Raw genomic sequence first — 20,547 nt, 5'->3', positions numbered from 1 at the left:
CTTAAATAAGGACCGGTGCACTCATTGTTTTATTTTCAATTACATTTTGTATATTGCCTAGTCTATTTATAGATCAAACAAAAACAGCAGACTTGTTTAATGCTTTAATTTTTGGGGGGACAAACTTTTCCAAAGTGCATAACAATGGTAATATGAGTTTCTAACTTCACAGGTGAGAAAATATATAATTAGATGTGTAGTATTGGTGGCACTGTACCTCATTAAATAAAATCAAAGAGTGGGCATCAGAAAAACCTTATTGACGTTATTCGTCAGGTAACTTGACATATTGGGAAACAAAGGATAATGACATGTCCCCATGGACCAGACTAGGAAGGATGCAAACAAAAAGACTGCAGAAAGGTGTATATTGAGGGGGACATCGTGTGGTAGAATACAGAAATACTCTCAACTTCGTTTTTTTACCCTCAACTTCATACATTTCAATATGAGTTTTAGGTAGTGAAATTTAGTTGTGAACCAACAAATTATTGTTAACCATTAATGCCCAACTTTGTTAGAGAGGAAACATGATAATCTAATTTGCACATAGTAGACTATGACCCTAGCCTTCCAGTAGGGAATGTGTGTGCAGCTATATTGCTCTCTGCTGGCCATCCATGGAAGTGTTGTTTAAATGTTTAAGCTCTTTACCTGGAGGCGTTTCTGACACATAAGAATGCGAACTATTGAAAAAAACGTGTAGACCTATTGCAGACGATTTCATTGACATATGGCTACATTCATCGACCTACTAAAACCTGACAACCAAATGTAAACTCTTAGTTGTCTGAACAAAAATAAGAATGAAATACTAATAACATCTTTTATACCATGTACATGGTGCAAATGTACCATACCACACAAATTATAAACAACCACACCATCCACCAATGATAAAGTACTTGGAGTCTATCATCAGCAACAGGAAAGGCAGATGAAATCAGACGCACACTTTGATGTCCAGATGAGATGTGCTCCTGGCGAACTCCTTCAGCTTCCTGACTCCCTCCTTCGATAACTTGTTGTCAAACATCCTGAGCAAAGAGACAAAGTCACAATGAAATGTCAACATATGTAAAAGACTATCTTGTTCAAATAGCAGGAAATTGAGCAGATAACAGTATCAATGCTGAGTAAGCTAAACTACAACTGCTAAAGGTTGCAGACGCATACCTCCAGATTAGAATTGGAATGACTCAATGTTTTATAAGAAATGTATTCATTACAGCATATACAGTACATGGTGTGTGTGTGTGTGTGTGTGTGTGTGTGTGTGTGTGTGTGTGTGTGTGTGTGTTGCTCACCAGAGATGTTCCAGAGTGGTATTCTCAGTCAGTGCTTCCATGAGGAGTTCTGCTCCCTTATCAGTAATCTGGTTGTCACGGAGCCTGAGGAACACAAAAACAAGTCTATTGCTAATATTGTTTTACTTGACTAAAAGCCTATGGTCGAGGGTCAATCCAAGACAGATTAACAACCTTGGTACAGCAATAGTGCGCATCTCTGTTTGTTTGAATCAAGCCCTTATTCTTGTAAATACCTCGTGTGAACTGACATGAGAATATGAGAGAACTTGACCACAGATGTGTAACTAGGCTGTTTTTAACCGCAAAGTATGACATCTTTCATAGCAGTGCTTTCTCATCTTCACCTGATATCTTTAAGTGTATGATTGGTCCGCAGTAGATCCGCCAGACAGCCCGCTCCCACATCGCCAATGTGATTGATGGCCATCCTTAAACCATGGAATGATGGCAGACAATGTGAGAAACTGCTTTATAATGAGTTTTATTGACTACCTGTAGCCTATCCGAGCATTGATATCCTGTGTTACCTGAGGTCGACCACTGTGTGGTTGTCTTTCAGTCCTTCTGTAAGCACCTTGAGTCCCTTACAACCCAGTCTTGTCCCCACCACCCTGGAACCAGAACAATTACACAGGGTCGTGTTCATTAGGGCATGCCATGGAAAATGTTTTAAACCGCTTTGCGGTTTATTAGGAAAATTAGCCTTTTTTTATTGTACCATGTAGTCCTTCCAAGGTGGTGATCATTTATCCCATCCAACTATTCTCTCTGCATCAATTAGCCCTTATACTGTACTCACCACAGTCTCTCGACACGGCAGTCTGGGCTCTGCAGGGCACAGGCTAACACAACTGCCCCCTCTGGACCCAGTGGATTCTGCGCTAGCCTTTATGAGGAAAGAATTCACAGGGTTTTCATTCTCATGTATCAAGAAACAAATACAGTTGAAGAAAAAAAAAAAACGAACTTCCTCTTTGTGTTTGGAACAAGGCTGATTTAAGGTGTTACACATGACTTAGCCCACCTGAGGGTGCTGAACAGAGGGAGTACAGGCAGCAGTCTGCGCAGGCCGTCTGCGTCCAGCCCCTGGGCCTCCAGATTCAGATCCTGCAGGTCTGGGGTCAGCTGCAGCAGGAAGGCCAGCTCGCTCCAGTCCCTCTTGGCTGGGCCAGACTGGTCTGGGTCCTGTTGTTGGGCCAGGACCTGCAGCCAGCCTTGTAGACGCTGGGCCAGGCCTGGGTCCTGGGCCTCGTACAGGCAGTGACACACGTTGACCTGCCTCTCTGGACTCAGTCTGCCACATTGGAGCTGGGAGTGGAGCAGGCTCAGGAGAAAGGGAGGGGTGGGAGGAGGAGGAGAGGGTACGGGCAGAGAGGAGGAGGGCGATGGGAGTATTTGTGATCTGCCTCGGAATAGTCCATCCAGGATGACACGGGTTTGAGGTACCAATAAGCCAGATACAAATCTACCCAAGGAGATGAATCCAAAATAATGTACAATTAATGGAGGGAGAAAAATAAGTTAACAAAGAGATATTTTCTGAATTGTTAACATGGGATGAAGTGAATTAGAAAACACAACACTACAACACTACTTCTGCCTATATATATATATGTACACATTATTTTACCTACCTGCAGAAGAGGTCCATGTGACCAGACTGATGGTGTCCACCCCAGGAGAAAGCCTTCTTGACATATCTGCGCAGGAGCCGTCTGGGCCTCAGCAGCTTATTAGCAGTGGAGGTTAACACTTTGTACAGGGCGACTGGAAAAAGGGCTACACCAACGGCTGACTTGAGCCCTGAGAACGGATCTGAGCCGGAGAGGGCCTGCAGGACATAGTACAGAGCTGCCAGGAACTCCTGTACACTAGTATGGATGAAGTGGAAGCTCCTCTGGCAGGTGAGCGAGGCCCGGTCCTCTCGGAGGATCTCCACCAGGAAGGTCTTGGACAGCCCACTGCAGTCCAGGGAGAAAGAGCTCAGATCAGCCTGGTCGAAGAGGAAGCGTCGCTCCAGCAGGCCCTTGAAGGCCAGGGCTCCCAGGTCTCTCAGCATGGGCCGCATCTCCTGTAGGACCTGCGGGGCCTCCTGGAGACACTGCGGGCTGCAGCCTTCCTGACTGTGGCCCTCCCCGTGGAACACCAGGATGGACTTGAGAAAGCAACAGTAGATCTCTGTGATGGTGATGGGCTTGACATGGCCGCTCATTAACATCACCCTGGGAACAGTGGAGGAGAAAGTGGAGGGGGTTGGAGTGGCTTCTTCAGCCTTGTTGTTGGAGGTGGAAGTATCACTGGAGCCTGCTGGCATTGTCCTAGCTGTATTGGGCAGAGTGGTGGTGGTGACTTGGCTAAGGCAGCAGGGGGCTCTATCACGCAGGGCAGTGGAGACGATCCAGCAGAAGGCTGGTATACGACACATGAGCTGGAGGGGCTGGTAGGAGGAAACGTAGCCCCACATGGCAGAGGCCACCAGGGGAGAGTTGCAGCTCTGCTCAAAGTAGTGCCTCTGCTGGTCTTTAGAGAAGCCCAGGATGCTGTAGAGCTGGGTCACCAGCAGGGGAGGGACCTTGGAGACGGCATGGGGCCGCGATGTGACCAGGATGGAGATACCGGGGAGGAGGTGACCCTTGATCAAGTTCACCACCATCTCCCCCATGCCCAGCTTCCGCTCTGGGTCCGAGCACTTGGGGCTCCGCTCAAATTCCAGGGGGAAGCCGAACTCATCGAGCCCGTCTAAGATGAGTAGGATCCGGCCAGGTTGGGAGTCAATGACCCAGGGCAGGACAGGTTTGAGGTGGCTGTAGTGCACCAGGAGAAGCTCCTGCAGGCTCTGAGGCTCACTGAGCAGATTGAGCTCTCTGAAGGATAGGGACAGGACTATCTTCTGGGATCCAGAGTCCTTTGCCCATTCATGAGCCAGCCGTCTCACCACCGTGGTCTTTCCACTGCCGGCCACCCCCGAGAGCAGACTCACGTCCTCTCCTGGAACAGACAGCAGACTCTGGCAGACATCTTGAAAGGTACAGACCTGGTCCTGGCTCCGCAAGGCATCACCCACCATGGCTACCTCGTGCTGGTGGTACTGCAGGGGAACAGTGTAGCCCACGCACCTGGACAATGTGATATCTGTAAAGGAACAAGACTCATCACTACTGTCTGAACTACTACACCTAATAGTCCTGATACTAAGGTAATCAGTGGGACTGTGCTGCCTGCCTAATATGTCCTTGTGTTTCCTCAAGTGCTCCTGCATGTTGGTTGGACCAGAGTCACTGCTGCTGGGTCCAGAGCCCTCGGGTGGGATAGCTGCCACCATAGACTCAGACTCCGTGTTGGCTCTCTGTGACTGTAGAACATGAAAGAAGGCTCGACAGGCTTCCTCTCCACGCCCGTGTAGCACATCCAGCAGATTCCTCATGGAGTCCCTCACTCCCAGGCGACCCCCCCCTCTCACCAGGCTGAGGTCTTCCTCAGTAAGAGCCCCTACCTGGTAAAGAAGCTCCTGGAGGTGGGTGACATTTTGACTCCAGCTCTCCACCAGTTGCACACGGCGCTTCTGTAGTGCTATACTGCATGGCCCCACCGCCATTGTGGGGACTGGGGAGACTCACTCTTGCGGTGACTGGTTACACAGAATCTATTTGTCTATTGTCCACTTATTCAATAACACACAAGACTCACAAGCGAAGTGGTTTGAATATGGAAGTGGTTTTAAGAAGTGGGTGAAGATCTGCTTTCCCTTTCCTTTCCATAAATTGAGGCATTGTTTTCAGCATAGAATGGCACAATACAGGTCCACGGAGTCACAATTGTCATTTCAGCCATGGCCTGAAACAGGAAATATCATTAAGAAATTCAAATTATTAGGACTTCAAAACTTGATGTAAGCCTAAGAGGAATCATGTGACATTGTAGCTTAGGCTATAAAACAAACTTGTCAACTATAAATGTTCATGTATGTTATTGAATTGTATGTTATTCTATTTAAATTAAGTCAACGTAAATAGAAAAGAAATAGCATGCATATATTTCTTTATGTGATATTGGGCTTCCCAAAACAGAGCAAGATTCCATAATAACTTAACATGTGTAATGACATGATTATTACAAAAAAAGGCATGGCATCAGTGACATCAAGGTGTCACAAAGTGTAAAATGAATTTAAAATATATATATATACAAATAAAGAGTAGAAACATAAATAGAATGATTACTAAAAAGCAACTTACCCCTCCCTTTTGAAAGTGAAACTAACAAGGAAAGACTTGAAAACTTTCCCAAATGATGAACCACTGGAAAAGCTAGCCTATAAGTGAACAGTGATTGACTGCCGATGCCACATTTTTAAATAACAGCTCAAAAATATTATTAAAGCCTGGTGTGTTGGTTTTTATACACCGATAGAGCAGAGAGACTATTCAAACTCAAGACCAGAAATTATGTCAAGTTCCTCATCACATCAGAGGATTGCATCACTTCGTACAGTCCCTTGAGATCAAAACCCCATTTCAACATGTTGCAAGATGGTACGTTTCAGATGTTCTGGCTTGGGACTATAAAGACTGCACAGTAAAAAAAAAATCAGACTAGGCCTAACTTTACTTGCATAATCTAGTTAGGGTACATTTCTGATGTGCCAGAAAAGGCTGGATATTCTGTCCAGAGTTTGGATTCAATCAAAACACTGAAATCCCGTTTAGGGTTCTATCAAATACACTTAAAGGGATAGTTCACCCAAATTAGAAAACATTAGTTTCCGAACCCTGTAAGAAATCCCGGGACAAGGTATGACAGCAAGCCATGCTTTGGTTGTGGACCTGGTCACTGTTTTAAAACAAAACACTTTTTAGCATGAGGCACAATCCAATGCCAGTAACTGGTACCCAGCTATATCAGTATATCAGCTAAACTAACTCATGGATTGATTGTCCATTGGCTGCTTACATGGTAAAGGAAACCAATATGTTATTTTGTCATTTGGGTGAACTATCCCATTTAAAATGCACCAAATCATCAAGGAAGTAAGTTTGTAATGAAGGACCCAGACAGAATCTATAAGTTTATTTTGACATTTTAGTATTTTCTTTAGTGCGTTGGTCTAATTCTACATGATTGTGCATACAGTAACTCAGGACTAAACATATGTATTGTAAATTATTAAACATAGGGAGACAGGCTTTACAGAAAATCTATGACATTTTAAAGGAGGAATCAGATTTGAGGTGTATATATATATATATATACTTTTTTTTACTCTGGAATAAGTGACATCGTCAAGGAGGTATTTGTCACTGAATTTCATACAAAATTGGTTGTATTCCTATTAAACTCAAGGCACATTAACTAATTTTGAACAAGACAAAATGCATGTTACACTTTTACAAAGCCTCACTTGGCTCAAATGTCGTATTAGTGCACAGAACAATAGTCTGGTTCCAGATCTGTTTGTGCTGTCTGGCATTGGAATTGGCAAGCGAGCACAAACAGATCTGGGACCAGGCGAAGCAAACACATCTCCAACCAGGAAAATAACACTTTAATTGACATATAAATCATTCAACAGACATTGCATCCACTATTGCTTCTTTGTCTAATGTCAGTGCAGTAACACACCTTTATTTAGGCATATTGCACCTGTCTTACCGTTCATTCATTGGGTTGTCAGCTGTACACAGTTCAGAGGCTGGGTCATAGAGGGAGGAGGAGGGGAGGGGCACTCAAGAGGCAATGCAAAGAAGCAGCAGCACAGGAATGTGAAGAGCGAAAAACGCAGCTCAGAAAGTCACAGCTGGGGAGAGGTGCGTAGATTCAATCTATGAACGGTGGTGTCACTCACGTGGGTCATACCAATAGACCTCTGGTTTGTTACAAAGATTGATAAGTGTTCCTAAGGATGTTACCATTGATTTGTGTGCTTTCTGTGAAGAACACCCTTGGTTATGAGTATATCCTACGATGTCAGTATTAAACACCACGGAAATAGTTAACTGCACTTGAATGCTGTGCATAGGGCCTCATCGCTCTTGCAGATCTGGGTTTGGAAGTGCCAATCAAAACAATAACAGCATGTCCCCATCACAAAGCTAGCACAAACATCCTCATCAGGAAAAGATTGGTAAATGTGTTAAAATAAGTAATGAGTGTTGTTCTGACTACTACTATATCCTGGTGAGCTGCTACACATAACCAGAGTACGGATATGGCAGCCTGGGAACTTGACACAATGGAAAGCAAATGGATCATAGCATGTTTCCAAAAAGCTTTTACTCTACAGGTTTAACTTGGGAGTGAAATGGGTGTGTGTGTGTGTGTGTGTGTGTACAGCATGCTTTTGTCTTTCTCTGAAGTATTTTTCCACAGGTCATCCTGAGGGAAAACGAGACATATCGGTCTCTAACGACAGTGGACTCAATGTCATCCCCAAAGTGTCATTGTTTAATTGGTGTATCGGCATAAATAATCCATTAACAATAACTTAGTAAAGGAGAAAGGCACAATCGTTGGGAGCAAACAAGCGATAAATGGAAAGACAAAACCGTTTTCTATTCTCCCCCCCCCCCCCCCCATTTTCATTCTCACGCCTTTTTCCTAATTTCTCTCTCACTTTCTTTATCTCTTATATATTGTAAAGACCATTCACTATGGTGTTTCCATTATAAATCTAATTTCAACATTCTGCTTACCAAAATGCTTTGGTTTACGCTTTCATTTGGGCTACATGATATCTACATCAAAGAATGAGTCAGTGATCTATGGCACAGCACAGACCAAATTCTGACCACATTCTGGACAGTATGCTCTGGGTCAAAGGTCACACACCCACATGACTTCTCTGTTGATATCCTTCGATTTCAAAAACCCCAAGAGTATTGCGGCAGAGTCGAAAACAAGTTTGAAAGAACAACTATTCTTATGAACTTCTCTACCAAACTCCCTGCTCCTCGATAGTTTATAACAAACCTAACCTACATACCATCAGCCATGTACTGCATATCTCCACTTTAACAAAAGCCTCTGCACCAAACAGTTAAAAGAGTAGTATCGGAGAGGGTGTAAAGTCTACACTGCTGAACAGAGAAAATATTGTGAAAAAATAATGACAGAAAGAAAAAGCAAAGGAGACCCAATACACCCTCATTGATTGCTTGGTCATGTTCCCAAATTAAGCAAGACAGGCATAAGTAGTGCAGGAAAAAAAATGCACCAAAACATTGTTATTCCTTGGCTTCATATATAAAATCATGATATTCAAATAACAAGTATTATTCCCAAAAATATATAAACATAAATATCAATTAGTTTCACTGGACTTTTTCTTAATTGGAAGCACATGCCGTTCGTGTAGCGAGAGCTGGCATTTGATTGGCTTAGGCAGAGCCTGGTCTGCGGTTGAGATTGGTGAATAGGAGCATATTCCAGGAAGGACTTCCTTGGCGTGGTCAGATGATCAGTCATTGCTATCATCTTGAGTTCAGTCGAGGGGCAGTCTAAAACAGTTCAGGGAAGACAGAGGTAACCATTACAAAGAAGTTATCTTAACCAATCAATCAATGATTGTTTCAAGTTATCTTCACAATGTAAACATGCAGAACAAAATGGTCTCTACCCGAGATACACCTACAATGAAAATCAATGTACAGTTTTCACAGTTAACAAAACAATCATGTCCTACACTATGCTGTAGACTTCACACAACAACCACCAGCTTAAAAAGTAAAGTACAATTAGCTTATATAAATACGAGTGCAGGAGAATTAATCAATCAACACCGACTCCAATCATGCAGTATTGATGTTCCAACCTACTGTATTAGTCCTGTAGGGGAGGACTGATGCTTTATATCCCTCCGTTATTCCGACTCACCACTGAGAGGTGGCCATTCTTCGCCTTGGCAACCAGCAGCTCAGAGCCAGAGGTGAAGTCTATGATCCCTTCTCTACCTTGGCCCATCGTGAAAGTTATACTGGGAGAGAGAGAGAGAGAGAGAGAGAGATGAGGTGCAGTTAATTTACAGCCACCCCCCAAAAAACCCCGATATCAAATGAAACTAATCAGATTGCATGGTGATGTATCACTGGTGTCTATGAATTCAGGTCCTGACAACTGATGGCAGTGCTCCCTGATGGCAGTGCTCCCTGTGAGCCCCTTTGCGTCAAGAGCGTGTTACATATTTATAAAGTCTGAACTGTAAATGTTAGGAACGTACAGCTATTTCTCAATGAAAGCTGACACTCCGCTGATTAACACGGTATACGGCTTATCTAGTTCCGGGTATCTGTGTCAGGGCAACAACTCACCTTCCCTGGTTGATGTTGATGCTGTTGACCTTGTCAGCACAGATGGCCACTTTGGTCAGGGTCTCGATGATGTGGTCACTCTGCAGCACCACATCTCCCTACAGACCAGAGGAGACAGGAGAGGAGTTACAGAGCTACATCTTCACTACTAGCCGGGTCCCAGGTCGATTTGTGTTTGGCGTGACAATGTCAATATGTGTTGGCAAGACCGCACAAACAGATCTGGGATCAGGCTACTTCACCTAACAGGCATTGGTTAAGTATGTCATAACCCGTGTGTAATGGGGTTATGACCATGTTATGACTGCGTAAGATGGAGCTGAGGTCAGCCTCACCTTCTGTTTCTTGTCTTCAGTGGGCACATGCAGTACGAAGACGCCATCACTGAGAGAGCTGACTGAAATGCCTGAGGACAAGACAGACAGGGAAGAGAAATGGTCAATGGGAGAACTATGAGCATCACTCAGACCAACTCAGTATGGCCTCTGTAAGGACCCCAGAAAACAACTCCATTTCAATTCATTCAATTTAAGTAAGCAAAAACATCAATTGAAATGCCATTGACACCCCAACCCATCCTCTCCCCCGAACCCTGTGACCCCTGACCTTTGAGGGCGGCGTAGTCGATGCGCTGCTTGAGCTTGGCCTCCTCCACGATGACGGCACTGTTGGAGGTGAGCAGCAGCTGCCTTGGTCGCGCCTTGTAGCCCTTCCTGTCGTACTTGGTCACTGGGACTGCATACTGAGGAGAGGGAAGGGGACATTATTAGTCTTGTAACCCTTCCTGTCGTACTTGGTCACTGGGACTGCATACTGAGGAGTGGGAAGGGGACATTATTAGTCTTGTAACCCTTCCTGTCGTACTTGGTCACTGGGACTGCATACTGAGGAGAGGGAAGGGGACATTATTAGTCTTGTAACCCTTCCTGTCGTACTTGGTCACTGGGACTGCATACTGAGGAGTGGGAAGGGGACATTATTAGTCTTGTAACCCTTCCTGTCGTACTTGGTCACTGGGACTGCATACTGAGGAGTGGGAAGGGGACATTATTAGTATTGTAACCCTTCCTGTCGTACTTGGTCACTGGGACTGCATACTGAGGAGAGGGAAGGGGACATTATTAGTCTTGTAACCCTTCCTGTCGTACTTGGTCACTGGGACTGCATACTGAGGAGTGGGAAGGGGACATTATTAGTCTTGTAACCCTTCCTGTCGTACTTGGTCACTGGGACTGCATACTGAGGAGAGGGAAGGGGACATTATTAGTCTTGTAACCCTTCCTGTCGTACTTGGTCACTGGGACTGCATACTGAGGAGTGGGAAGGGGACATTATTAGTCTTGTAACCCTTCCTGTCGTACTTGGTCACTGGGACTGCATACTGAGGAGTGGGAAGGGGACATTATTAGTCTTGTAACCCTTCCTGTCGTACTTGGTCACTGGGACTGCATACTGAGGAGTGGGAAGGGGACATTATTAGTCTTGTAACCCTTCCTGTCGTACTTGGTCACTGGGACTGCATACTGAGGAGAGGGAAGGGGACATTATTAGTCTTGTAACCCTTCCTGTCGTACTTGGTCACTGGGACTGCATACTGAGGAGTGGGAAGGGGACATTATTAGTCTTGTAACCCTTCCTGTCGTACTTGGTCACTGGGACTGCATACTGAGGAGAGGGAAGGGGACATTATTAGTCTTGTAACCCTTCCTGTCGTACTTGGTCACTGGGACTGCATACTGAGGAGTGGGAAGGGGACATTATTAGTCTTGTAACCCTTCCTGTCGTACTTGGTCACTGGGACTGCATACTGAGGAGTGGGAAGGGGACATTATTAGTCTTGTAACCCTTCCTGTCGTACTTGGTCACTGGGACTGCATACTGAGGAGTGGGAAGGGGACATTATTAGCCTTGTAACCCTTCCTGTCGTACTTGGTCACTGGGACTGCATACTGAGGAGTGGGAAGGGGACATTATTAGTCTTGTAACCCTTCCTGTCGTACTTGGTCACTGGGACTGCATACTGAGGAGTGGGAAGGGGACATTATTAGTCTTGTAACCCTTCCTGTCGTACTTGGTCACTGGGACTGCATACTGAGGAGTGGGAAGGGGACATTATTAGTCTTGTAACCCTTCCTGTCGTACTTGGTCACTGGGACTGCATACTGAGGAGTGGGAAGGGGACATTATTAGTCTTGTAACCCTTCCTGTCGTACTTGGTCACTGGGACTGCATACTGAGGAGTGGGAAGGGGACATTATTAGTCTTGTAACCCTTCCTGTCGTACTTGGTCACTGGGACTGCATACTGAGGAGTGGGAAGGGGACATTATTAGTGGGGCTTGTAATATATCTTGAAGGATTTTGTATTTTATTGGACAGAGGAAAGACAGTGGGGAAGATACACAGAAGGTGGATTCAAACATTTGAACTGTAGGCTACGGCACTAAATAGGCTAGACATGATCAGAGTTCAGAATCAATTACACATGAATATACTGTACTGACTATATATATTAAGACAAATATCCAATTGTACATAAATCCCAATTGAATGGCCAGATGAACACGCTAGTACTGCACTAACCTTCATCTTCTCACTGCCAAGTGACTGCAACACCTTGGGGTTAATCTCCTCTCCATCTGAGGAGAGAGAGGCACAGGAAGAATGTTAGGTGTGTGTGTATAATGTGTGTGCACGTGAGTGCATGCGCGTGTGTGTGTGTGTGTCTGTGTTAATCAAGGCACTTACTGAGTCTTGTGCCCACAAAGAGCTTTGGGACACTTTGGGGATAGTTGTCCTTCTTGTTCTTGAAGATCTCACTGGCCACCATTTTCTGCTCCAACTTCATTGACAGAGAGAGAACGGACAAACAGTTTGGTAGAAAAGTTATATTGGTAGGAGGAGAAGACCACTCCACATTGACAGTCTTTAAAGTTCTGAACTCTGAATACATGTGAAAGATATCAGATGTACTACTATACTATCATATCCTGTTAACCTGGTGTTTCCACTCTGGGTTGATCCTCTTGCAGTAGCCCCACACCATGTTCTGCATGTACAGTTTACGGAGCCGTTCCGACGCCTATGGGACGGAGAAGGACTTGTCACGTACCATTTTAACTACTCAAACACGTCATCAAGGAAAAATGCCTTAATTCAGACAATTTCAATGTCGGCCACAACAGTGGTTCCCAAACGGTTGGGCGCGAGGGGTCAGCGGGGATGTGGGCGGGGCGCACGAGGCCCCCCCCCCCCAAAAAATAAAATATGTATATTAGTCCTGCTTTCAACTTACTCTCGAAAGTTGTAAAGTGCAATTTAGAAACTGGGTTGTGCACCATCTGTTTTCCTCTTGTCATGTCATTGCAGACCTTAGAGAGCTATTTATAACTTGTAAGTAATATCCAGATCAACTAGCCCATGTCAGCTAGCGTGTTTTAGCTAGGTTTTCTTAGCCCGTGGATTTTGTTGTAATGTTTGAGTCAGTCAAATATCCCATGAATATACATTAGACATGGCAAAATGTATAGAATGGCAAGAAATCACCATTAAACCTGCAAAATGTTCTCTCCACCAACAAGAGGAGTGTGAACAGTTTGTGTCATGAAGACTGCTTGTCCCCAGAGAAAGACGTGGCACGTGCAAGGGGGACGCGGGACGTTCCCCAAAGCAGGAAGTAGGGCCTGAGTGCAACTTTACACAGTGTCTCGTGTAAAGTTGCGTTACCTCGATGAGGGCGGTCGGGGGCGTGGGCCAGCTCTTGTCCAGGACCGTCTTGGGGAGGTTCCTGCGCAGCTTCATCAGGAAGGAGTAGCGCACATAATCCAGGAAGTACTCATTCTCAGGACAACGCTCATTATGGCGGTAGATGAAGCCCTTGATGAACCTGAGCGAGAGAGAGGCAGCGCGAGAGAGAGAGAGCTTTGTAAACACTCCTGCACACATGAATCAACAAATGGATAAGAACTTCTATACATCCACACACACAACACTGCAAATACCATAGGTGTCCAAAACATCAGTGGATATTGTCTAGGTAAATGCTTTCCACAAGTTTCTCCATATGAATAGAACCCGTATATAACTTCAGTAGTCCAAGGGAACCCATTGAGCCGAAAGCAGTGAAAATGACTCAAGTAAAAGTCACCCAGTAAAATACTACTTGAGTAAAAGTCTAAAAGTATTTGGTTTTAAAAATGTACTTATATATCAAAAGTAAAAATATAAATAACTTAAAATGTCTTTTAAGCAAACCACAACGTTTTATTTACGGATAGCCAGGGTCACAGTTCAACTCAGACATAATTTACAAACAAAGCATGTGTGTTTAGTGAGTCTACCAGATCAGAGGCAGTAGGGATGACCAGGGACAATCTTCCTGTCCTGCTAAGCATTCAAAATTTAACGAGTACTTTTGGGTGTCAGGGAAAATGAAAGGAGTAAAAAGTACATTATTTTCTTCAGGAATGAAGCTGAGTATAAGTAAAACTTGTCAAAAATATAAAGAGTCAAGTAGAGTACAGACACCCAAAAAAACAACTTCAGTACTTAAAAGTATTTTTTACTTAAGTACTTTACACCACTGACAATAAGGGCAATCTAATGAATATTCATGAACCTTCTCTCACCATCCTAGTTAAATAAATCTTATGTCCAGAAGAGCCTCACCTGCGGATGGTGTTGGCGGCCTCCCTTCTACGCCGTGCCCTCCTACAAGCCAGGATGCCCTTCCACCACGCCTGGACCACCACCGCTGGAAAGGGACACACAATTTACCAACCTACTTATTATTTAACAAAGTTCATCCAGATCCATTGGAAGAGAGAATCGAGACCTAGGCCCGTATGTATCAAGTGTCTCAGAGAAGCAGTGCTGATTCTGTTAAAAGCAATCTTATTCCCTGCGATCGAAAAAAACAACCGCAAAACTGATCCGAAGTCAGCGCTCCTACTCTGAGACGCTTAATACAACATCCGTCGTCCAACTGAACAAGACGAGCGTAATCGAATAGACACGCACGGTGAATATAGAGGAAGTATATGCTTGATGACACATGGGTCTATAGACGTAGGGGAGAAGAGAAGCCCTCCTACCTGATGATCTGAGTTTGCGGTATTTGGTCTTCTGGCTGTAGCCCTTCCAGGATGCCTGCAGTTTGTTGGCTGAAGAGAGAGAGACAAAAGATGTTCAGAGTGTTCAGATACTCTACTTACTGTATCGTCACAGAGAGACGACAGTCCAGACAGACAGAAGGTGATGGGTGTCAAGTAAGACCATGTGATACGTGACTCTCTCGCTCACCAAGGCTGTGTTTCCTCGTTTCTAGCGCGTCCTCAGTGGCGAACAGAGTCTTTGGAAAACGGATGAAGATTTTGGATCTGGAAAGAAAACGGAGCTCCACTAAGCTGGCAGTGTGCCTTTATACAACACACAGGGGCAGTCTGAGCGTGTTCAGCACCATGGGGGGGATTTAGTTCAGCCCTGACGAAATAATTTACTTTGGTCACTTAAGCCTTTCCCAGAGAGTAGACACAGTTATGGGATTAGATCAGCACTAAGTGGGCACTGAAGTCGTTAGGGAGATGGGATGTAGATAAACAAATGGGAGATGCATGTACTGTAGTTCACTAGAATTAACACGTGTGTGTGTGTGTGTGTGTGTGTGTGTGTGTGTGTGTGTGTTTGCGTACCGCCTTGACTGTTGTCACCGGATAAGGGTCTCACCTGCCCAGCTTGTACTCCTCAGGTTTGTAACCCAGGTGTTTGACCAGTGTGGAGACTCCGTCTGCCAGCTTGCCCTGCCAGCTAGGCCAGGTCTCCGGGCACAGGGACTTATACCTGCCAGGGACGGACAAAACAACACACAGAGACACTGGTATATTATATGAAAAATATTACATTTAGGTTATATCACTAACTGAACAGTTGTGGAGATTAGTCACTTGCAGGTGTACTGATTTTCTAACATAAGTCATGAATCTGCCATTGAATAAACCTATAATGTCAGAGAACGACATTCAAGCCTGATAGAGGCAGGACCAGCTCCGAGCCAGGCAGGACCAGCTCCGAGCCAGGCAGGACCAGCTCCGAGCCAGGCAGGACCAGCTCCGAGCCAGGCAGGACCAGCTCCGAGCCATAATCACCTCTGGAGGAAGGTCTCATAGTGGCGGCGGTAGGCAAAGCCAGCTCTCCTCACGCGGAGGTTCTCCATCAGACCTAGGTACTTCACCTGATGCCTGATGAGAACCTCGTCGAACCGTCCTGAGAGAGAGAGAGAGAGGTGAGAAACCACATTAGCCTGAGTTACAGTAGTACATGGTGAGATTGGTGAGAACTGGTGAGATTGCAATACATTGTTATTGTCGTTTTCCGTTGTTTGTTTGTTGAATGGTTTGTTGTTACAGTTGTTAGCATACTGGAGCAGTAGCGCGTGATGCTTATGCAAATAAAATACATAAAACACAATTCATCCGACTTATTCCCAGAAAAGTAGACAATGGACAAAAAGGAAGGTGGGAGTGAGGAGAAAAACAGACAGGAGGCCATCTATTGACAAAGGGTCGATATACTGACAAACACAGTGTGAAGAACAGTGCTGCCATTGATGTTACTGAACACAATCAAAACGCATGGTCAGATTTAAGAATCGTAGACACAAGACAGACAAGATGTTAGGAAAAAATGATATAGAACCGACACAGAAAGCCGTTAACGCTGCTATCACACTCAGGTTAAGAGGACATTTCACAGTTTTAAAGCTAATTTCCTGCAATTCGATACATTTTGACATTGGACTGAGAGAAGAACTGCAGTTTCAAAGCTACATTTCCTGCCATGGCCTTTTCTGTGTTCTTATGCTATCTGAATTACAGTTGAAGTCGGAGGTTTACATACACTTAGGTTGAAGTCATTAAAAGTCGTTTTTCAAACAATCCACAAATTATTTGTTAACAACCTATAGTTTTGGCAAGTCGGTTAGGACATCTACTTTGTGCATGACAGAAGTAACTTTTCCAACAATTGTTTAGACAGATTATTTCACTTATAATCACTGTAACACAATTCCAGTGGGTCAGAAGTTTACATACACTAAGTTGACTGTGTCTTTAAACAGCTTGGAAGATTCCAGAAAATGATGTCATGGCTTTAGAAGCTTCTGATAGTCTAATTTACATAATTTGAGTCAATTGGAGGTGTACCTGTGGATGTATTTCAAGGCCTACCTTCAAACTCAGTGCCTCTTTGCTTGACATCATGGGAAAAATCAAAAGAAATCAGCCAAGACCTCAGAAAAATAATTGTAGACCTCCACAAGTCTAGTTCATCCTTGGGAGCAATTTCCAAACGCCTGAAGGTACCACGTTCATCTGTACAAACAATAGTATGCAAGTATAAACACCACACAGCCATCATACCTCTCAGGAAGGACGTGTCTCCTAGAGATGAATGTACTTTGGTGCGAAAAGTGCATATCAATCCCAGAACAACAGCAAAGGACCTTGTGAAGATGCTGGAGGAAACAGGTACAAAATTATCTATATCCACAGTAAAACAGGTCCTATATCGACATAACCTGAAATGCCGCTCAGCAAGGAAGAAGCCACTGCTCCAAAACTGTCAAAAAAAGCCAGACTACAGTTTGCAACTGCACATGGGGACAAAGTTCGTACTTTTTGGAGAAATGTCCTCTGGTCTGATGAAACAAAAATAGACTAAACAAAAATGTTTGGCCATAATGACCATCCATCCGTATGTTTGGAGGAAAGAGGGGGAGGCTTGCAAGCCGAAGAACACCATCCCAACCGTGAAGCACAGGGGGTGGTAGCATCATGTTGTTGGGGTTCGTTGCTGCAGGAGGGACTGGTGCACTTCACAAAATAGATGGCATCATGAGGTAGGAAAATTATGTGGACATATTGAAGCAATCTCAAGACATCAGTCAGGAAGTTAAAGCTTGGTCGCAAATGGGTCTTCCAAATGGACAATGACCCCAAGACTTCCAGAGTTGTGGCAAAATGGCTTAAGGACAACAAAGTCAAGGTATTGGAGTGTCCGTCACAAAGCCCTGACCACAATCATATAGAAAATTTGTGGGCAGAACAGAAAAAGCGTGTGCGAGCAAGGAGGCCTACAAACCTGACTCAGTTACACCAGCTCTGCTAGGAGGAATTTATTGTGGGAAGCTTGTGGAAGGCTATCCGAAACATTTGACCACAATTTAAAAGGCAATGCTACCAAATAATCATTGGTTGTATGTAAACTTCTGACCCACTGGGAATGTGATGAAAGAAATCATTCTCTCTACTATTATTCTGAATATTCACATTCTTGAAATAAATTGGTGATCCTAACTGACCGAAGGCAGGGAATTTAAAAACTGACTTTAAATGTAGTTGGCTAAGGTGTATGTAAACTTCCAACTTCAACTGTACTTAAACATAATAAAAATCAACATTTTTAGAATTTTTGATTCTCCGACTGTCTAGTTGATTGTTAGTTCTCAGAGATGATCTTATTTAAAAAAATATATGGCTACATCATTTTCTACATACTTTATATCTGGTTTTAGTTGTTTAAGTTGAAGCATTTTACATGCCGAAAAAAGGGGGAAAAATCATTATATTAAATGTTTCAATATGTTGTTCGACAGCAAACGAAAATTAGCTTTTTTGATTGGTGGTGGTAGTACCTTTTTATTTGACCTTTATTTAACTAGGCAAGTCAGTTAAGAACAAATTCTTATTTTCAATGACAGCCTAGGAACAGTGGGTTAACTGCCTGTTCAGGGGCAGAACGACAGATTTGTGCCTTGTCAGCTCGGGGGTTTGAACTTGCAACCTTCCGGTTACTAGTCGAATGCTCTAACCACTAGGCTACCCTGCCACCCCGTTGACAGCACGGTATGAGCAAGGCATCAGTTCCATCCTACCTGCTTGCTTGGCATCGTTGGGCTTGATGCAGCGCACGTACGACGGCTCCTTGGACATCAGGATCTCCATTAACTTGGCCAGGCTGGTCTTGAACTGGGTCGCTGCCTGGAGGCAGAGACAGAGGGAGAGAAGAAAGAGTGAGCACCGAGCGAGGGATGTAGAGGAGCAGGGAGGACGGCTGCTGGCCAGACTGAGGCAGAGACCGGACAGAACACTGGTCCCAGTGTGCAGGTCACATTGCCCCAGGCAGTGACAGGGTTTGGGGGCAGGGCCAGCGAGAGAGAGAGAGAGAGAGAGAGAGAATGCGTCGTCAACAATGCACACAAACAGTCAACGGAGTCGACACCCTCGACCACCGTGTATGTGTGGAGGGCAACCGAGTGTCAGGGCATTCCTGAGTGTGTGAGCGGGGAGCAGAGATACCCCTGTCACTCACTCGACCCTTCAGTGTGGAGGGAGGAAGATCCACAGAGCATAAACAAGTGGCTGTTTGTAAGTGTGTATGAGACAGGACATGTATACAGTGGGGCAAAAAAGTATTTAGTCAGCCACCAATTGTGCAAGTTCTCCCACTTAAAAAGATGAGGCCTGTAATTTTCATCATAGGTACACTTCAACTATGACAGACAAAATGAGAAAAAAAATTCCAGAAAATCACATTGTAGGATTTTGAATGAATTTATTTGCAAATTATGGTGGAAAATAAGCATTTGGTCACCTACAAACAAGCAAGATTACTGGCTCTCACAGACCTGTAACTTCTTCTTTAAGACCTGTATTAATGGCACCTGTTTGAACTTGTTATCAGTATAAAAAAGACACCTGTCCACAACCTCAAACAGTCACACTCCAAACTCCACTATGGCCAAGACCAAAGAGCTGTCAAAGGACACCAGAAACAAAATTGTATACCTGCACCAAGCTAGGAAGACTGAATCTGCAATAGGTAAGCAGCTTGGTTTGAAGAAATCAACTGTGGGAGCAATTATTAGGAAATGGAATACAAGACCACTGATAATCTCCCTCGATCTGGGGTTCCACACAAGATCTCAGCCCGTGGGGTCAAAATGATCACAAGAACGGTGAGGAAAAATCCCAGAACCACACGGGGGGACCTAGTGAATGACCTGCAGAGAGCTGGGACCAAAGTAACAAAGCCTACCATCAGTAACACACTATGCCGCCAGGGACTCAAATCCTGCAGTGCCAGACGTGTCCCCCTGCTTAAGCCAGTGCATGTCCAGGCCCGTCTGAAGTTTGCTAGAGAGCATTTGGATGATCCAGAAGAAGATTGGGAGAATGTCATATGGTCAGATGAAACCAAATTAGAACTTATTGGTAAAAACTCAACTCATCGTGTTTGGAGGACAAAGAATGCTGAGTTGCATCCAAAGAACACCATACCTACTGTGAAGCATGGGGGTGGAAACATCATGCTTTGGGGCTGTTTTTCTGCAAAGGGACCAGGACGACTGATCCATGTAAAGGAAAGAATGAATGGGGCCATGTATTGTGAGATTTTGAGTGAAAACCTCCTTCCATCAGCAAGGGCATTGAAGATGAAACGTGGCTGGGTCTTTCAGCATGACAATGATCCCAAACACACCGCCTGGGCAACGAAGGAGTGGCTTCATAAGAAGCATTTCAAGGTCCTGGAGTGGCCTAGCCAGTCTCCAGATCTCAACCCCATAGAAAATCTTTGGAGGGAGTTGAAAGTCTGTGTTGCCCAGCAACAGCCCCAAAACATCACTGCTCTAGAGGAGATCTGCATGGAGGAATGGGCCAAAAAACCAGCAACAGTGTGTGAAAACCTTGTGAAGACTTACAGAAAACGTTTGACCTCTGTCATTGCCAACAAAGGGTATATAACAAAGTATTGAGATAAACTTTTGTTATTGACCAAATACTTATTTTCCACCATAATTTGCAAATAAATTCATTAAAAATCCTACAATGTGATTTTCTGGATTTTTTTTCTCTCATTTTGTCTGTCATAGTTGAAGTG

The 20,547-nt window shown here is 44.4% G+C and overlaps 2 protein-coding genes across 14 annotated transcripts in view; both read right to left on the bottom strand.

Moving 5' to 3' along the window:
- Nucleotides 1-91: 91 nt before the first annotated feature.
- On the bottom strand, nt 92-5,860 carry LOC110507523 (NLR family CARD domain-containing protein 3). Its single transcript, XM_021587565.3, has 8 exons — nt 5,546-5,860; nt 2,945-5,144; nt 2,335-2,775; nt 2,110-2,196; nt 1,838-1,921; nt 1,655-1,738; nt 1,308-1,391; nt 92-1,037 (listed from the first exon to the last, which is right to left on the bottom strand). The coding sequence occupies exons 2-8, from the start codon at nt 4,903-4,905 to the stop codon at nt 944-946; spliced, it is 2,835 nt and encodes a 944-aa protein (XP_021443240.2). The 5' UTR covers nt 4,906-5,144; nt 5,546-5,860; the 3' UTR covers nt 92-943.
- A 502-nt stretch (nt 5,861-6,362) lies between these two features.
- LOC110507521 (unconventional myosin-Ic) overlaps nt 6,363-20,547 on the bottom strand; it is a 74,638-nt gene continuing 60,453 nt past the window's right edge. For 6 of the 13 annotated variants that reach the window (XM_090224404.1, XM_090224412.1, XM_090224411.1 and 3 more), the window contains 15 exons: nt 18,542-18,647; nt 15,756-15,873; nt 15,337-15,450; nt 14,914-14,990; nt 14,706-14,774; nt 14,281-14,365; nt 13,339-13,498; nt 12,611-12,694; nt 12,361-12,454; nt 12,196-12,251; nt 10,220-10,355; nt 9,949-10,019; nt 9,614-9,711; nt 9,122-9,279; nt 6,363-8,803 (listed from right to left, as the gene is read on the bottom strand). In XM_090224404.1, coding sequence (XP_090080530.1) covers nt 9,153-9,279; nt 9,614-9,711; nt 9,949-10,019; nt 10,220-10,355; nt 12,196-12,251; nt 12,361-12,454; nt 12,611-12,694; nt 13,339-13,498; nt 14,281-14,365; nt 14,706-14,774; nt 14,914-14,990; nt 15,337-15,450; nt 15,756-15,873; nt 18,542-18,647 — 1,395 coding nt within the window. In that variant the 3' untranslated portion in view covers nt 6,363-8,803; nt 9,122-9,152. Of the gene's footprint in view, nt 8,804-9,121; nt 9,280-9,613; nt 9,712-9,948; nt 10,020-10,219; nt 10,356-11,379; nt 11,563-11,796; nt 11,918-12,195; nt 12,252-12,360; nt 12,455-12,610; nt 12,695-13,338; nt 13,499-14,280; nt 14,366-14,705; nt 14,775-14,913; nt 14,991-15,336; nt 15,451-15,755; nt 15,874-18,541; nt 18,648-20,547 lie in introns of those variants that run through there. The other 7 variants (XM_090224405.1, XM_090224415.1, XM_090224414.1 and 4 more) reach the window with 3 other exon arrangements.

This window comes from Oncorhynchus mykiss, chromosome 27, assembly GCF_057628025.1.
Source record: "Oncorhynchus mykiss isolate SJ-2025 chromosome 27, ASM5762802v1, whole genome shotgun sequence".
In the NCBI taxonomy this organism is placed as follows: Eukaryota; Metazoa; Chordata; class Actinopteri; order Salmoniformes; family Salmonidae; genus Oncorhynchus; species Oncorhynchus mykiss.
Note: the sequence above shows the minus strand (reverse complement) of the source record. Positions and strands in the feature narration are given on the sequence as shown.

What these genes read in the sequence shown, in the direction of transcription:
- LOC110507523 (XM_021587565.3), bottom strand. Translation starts at nt 4,905, where the DNA reads ATGGCGGTGGGGCCATGCAGTATAGCACTACAGAAGCGCCGTGTGCAA. An exon ending in CCTCTGTTCAGCACCCTCAG is followed by an intron (nt 2,197 to 2,334) that starts GTGGGCTAAGTC and finishes TTCCTCATAAAG; the next exon opens with GCTAGCGCAGAATCCACTGG. An exon ending in CACACAGTGGTCGACCTCAG is followed by an intron (nt 1,739 to 1,837) that starts GTAACACAGGAT and finishes CCATGGTTTAAG; the next exon opens with GATGGCCATCAATCACATTG.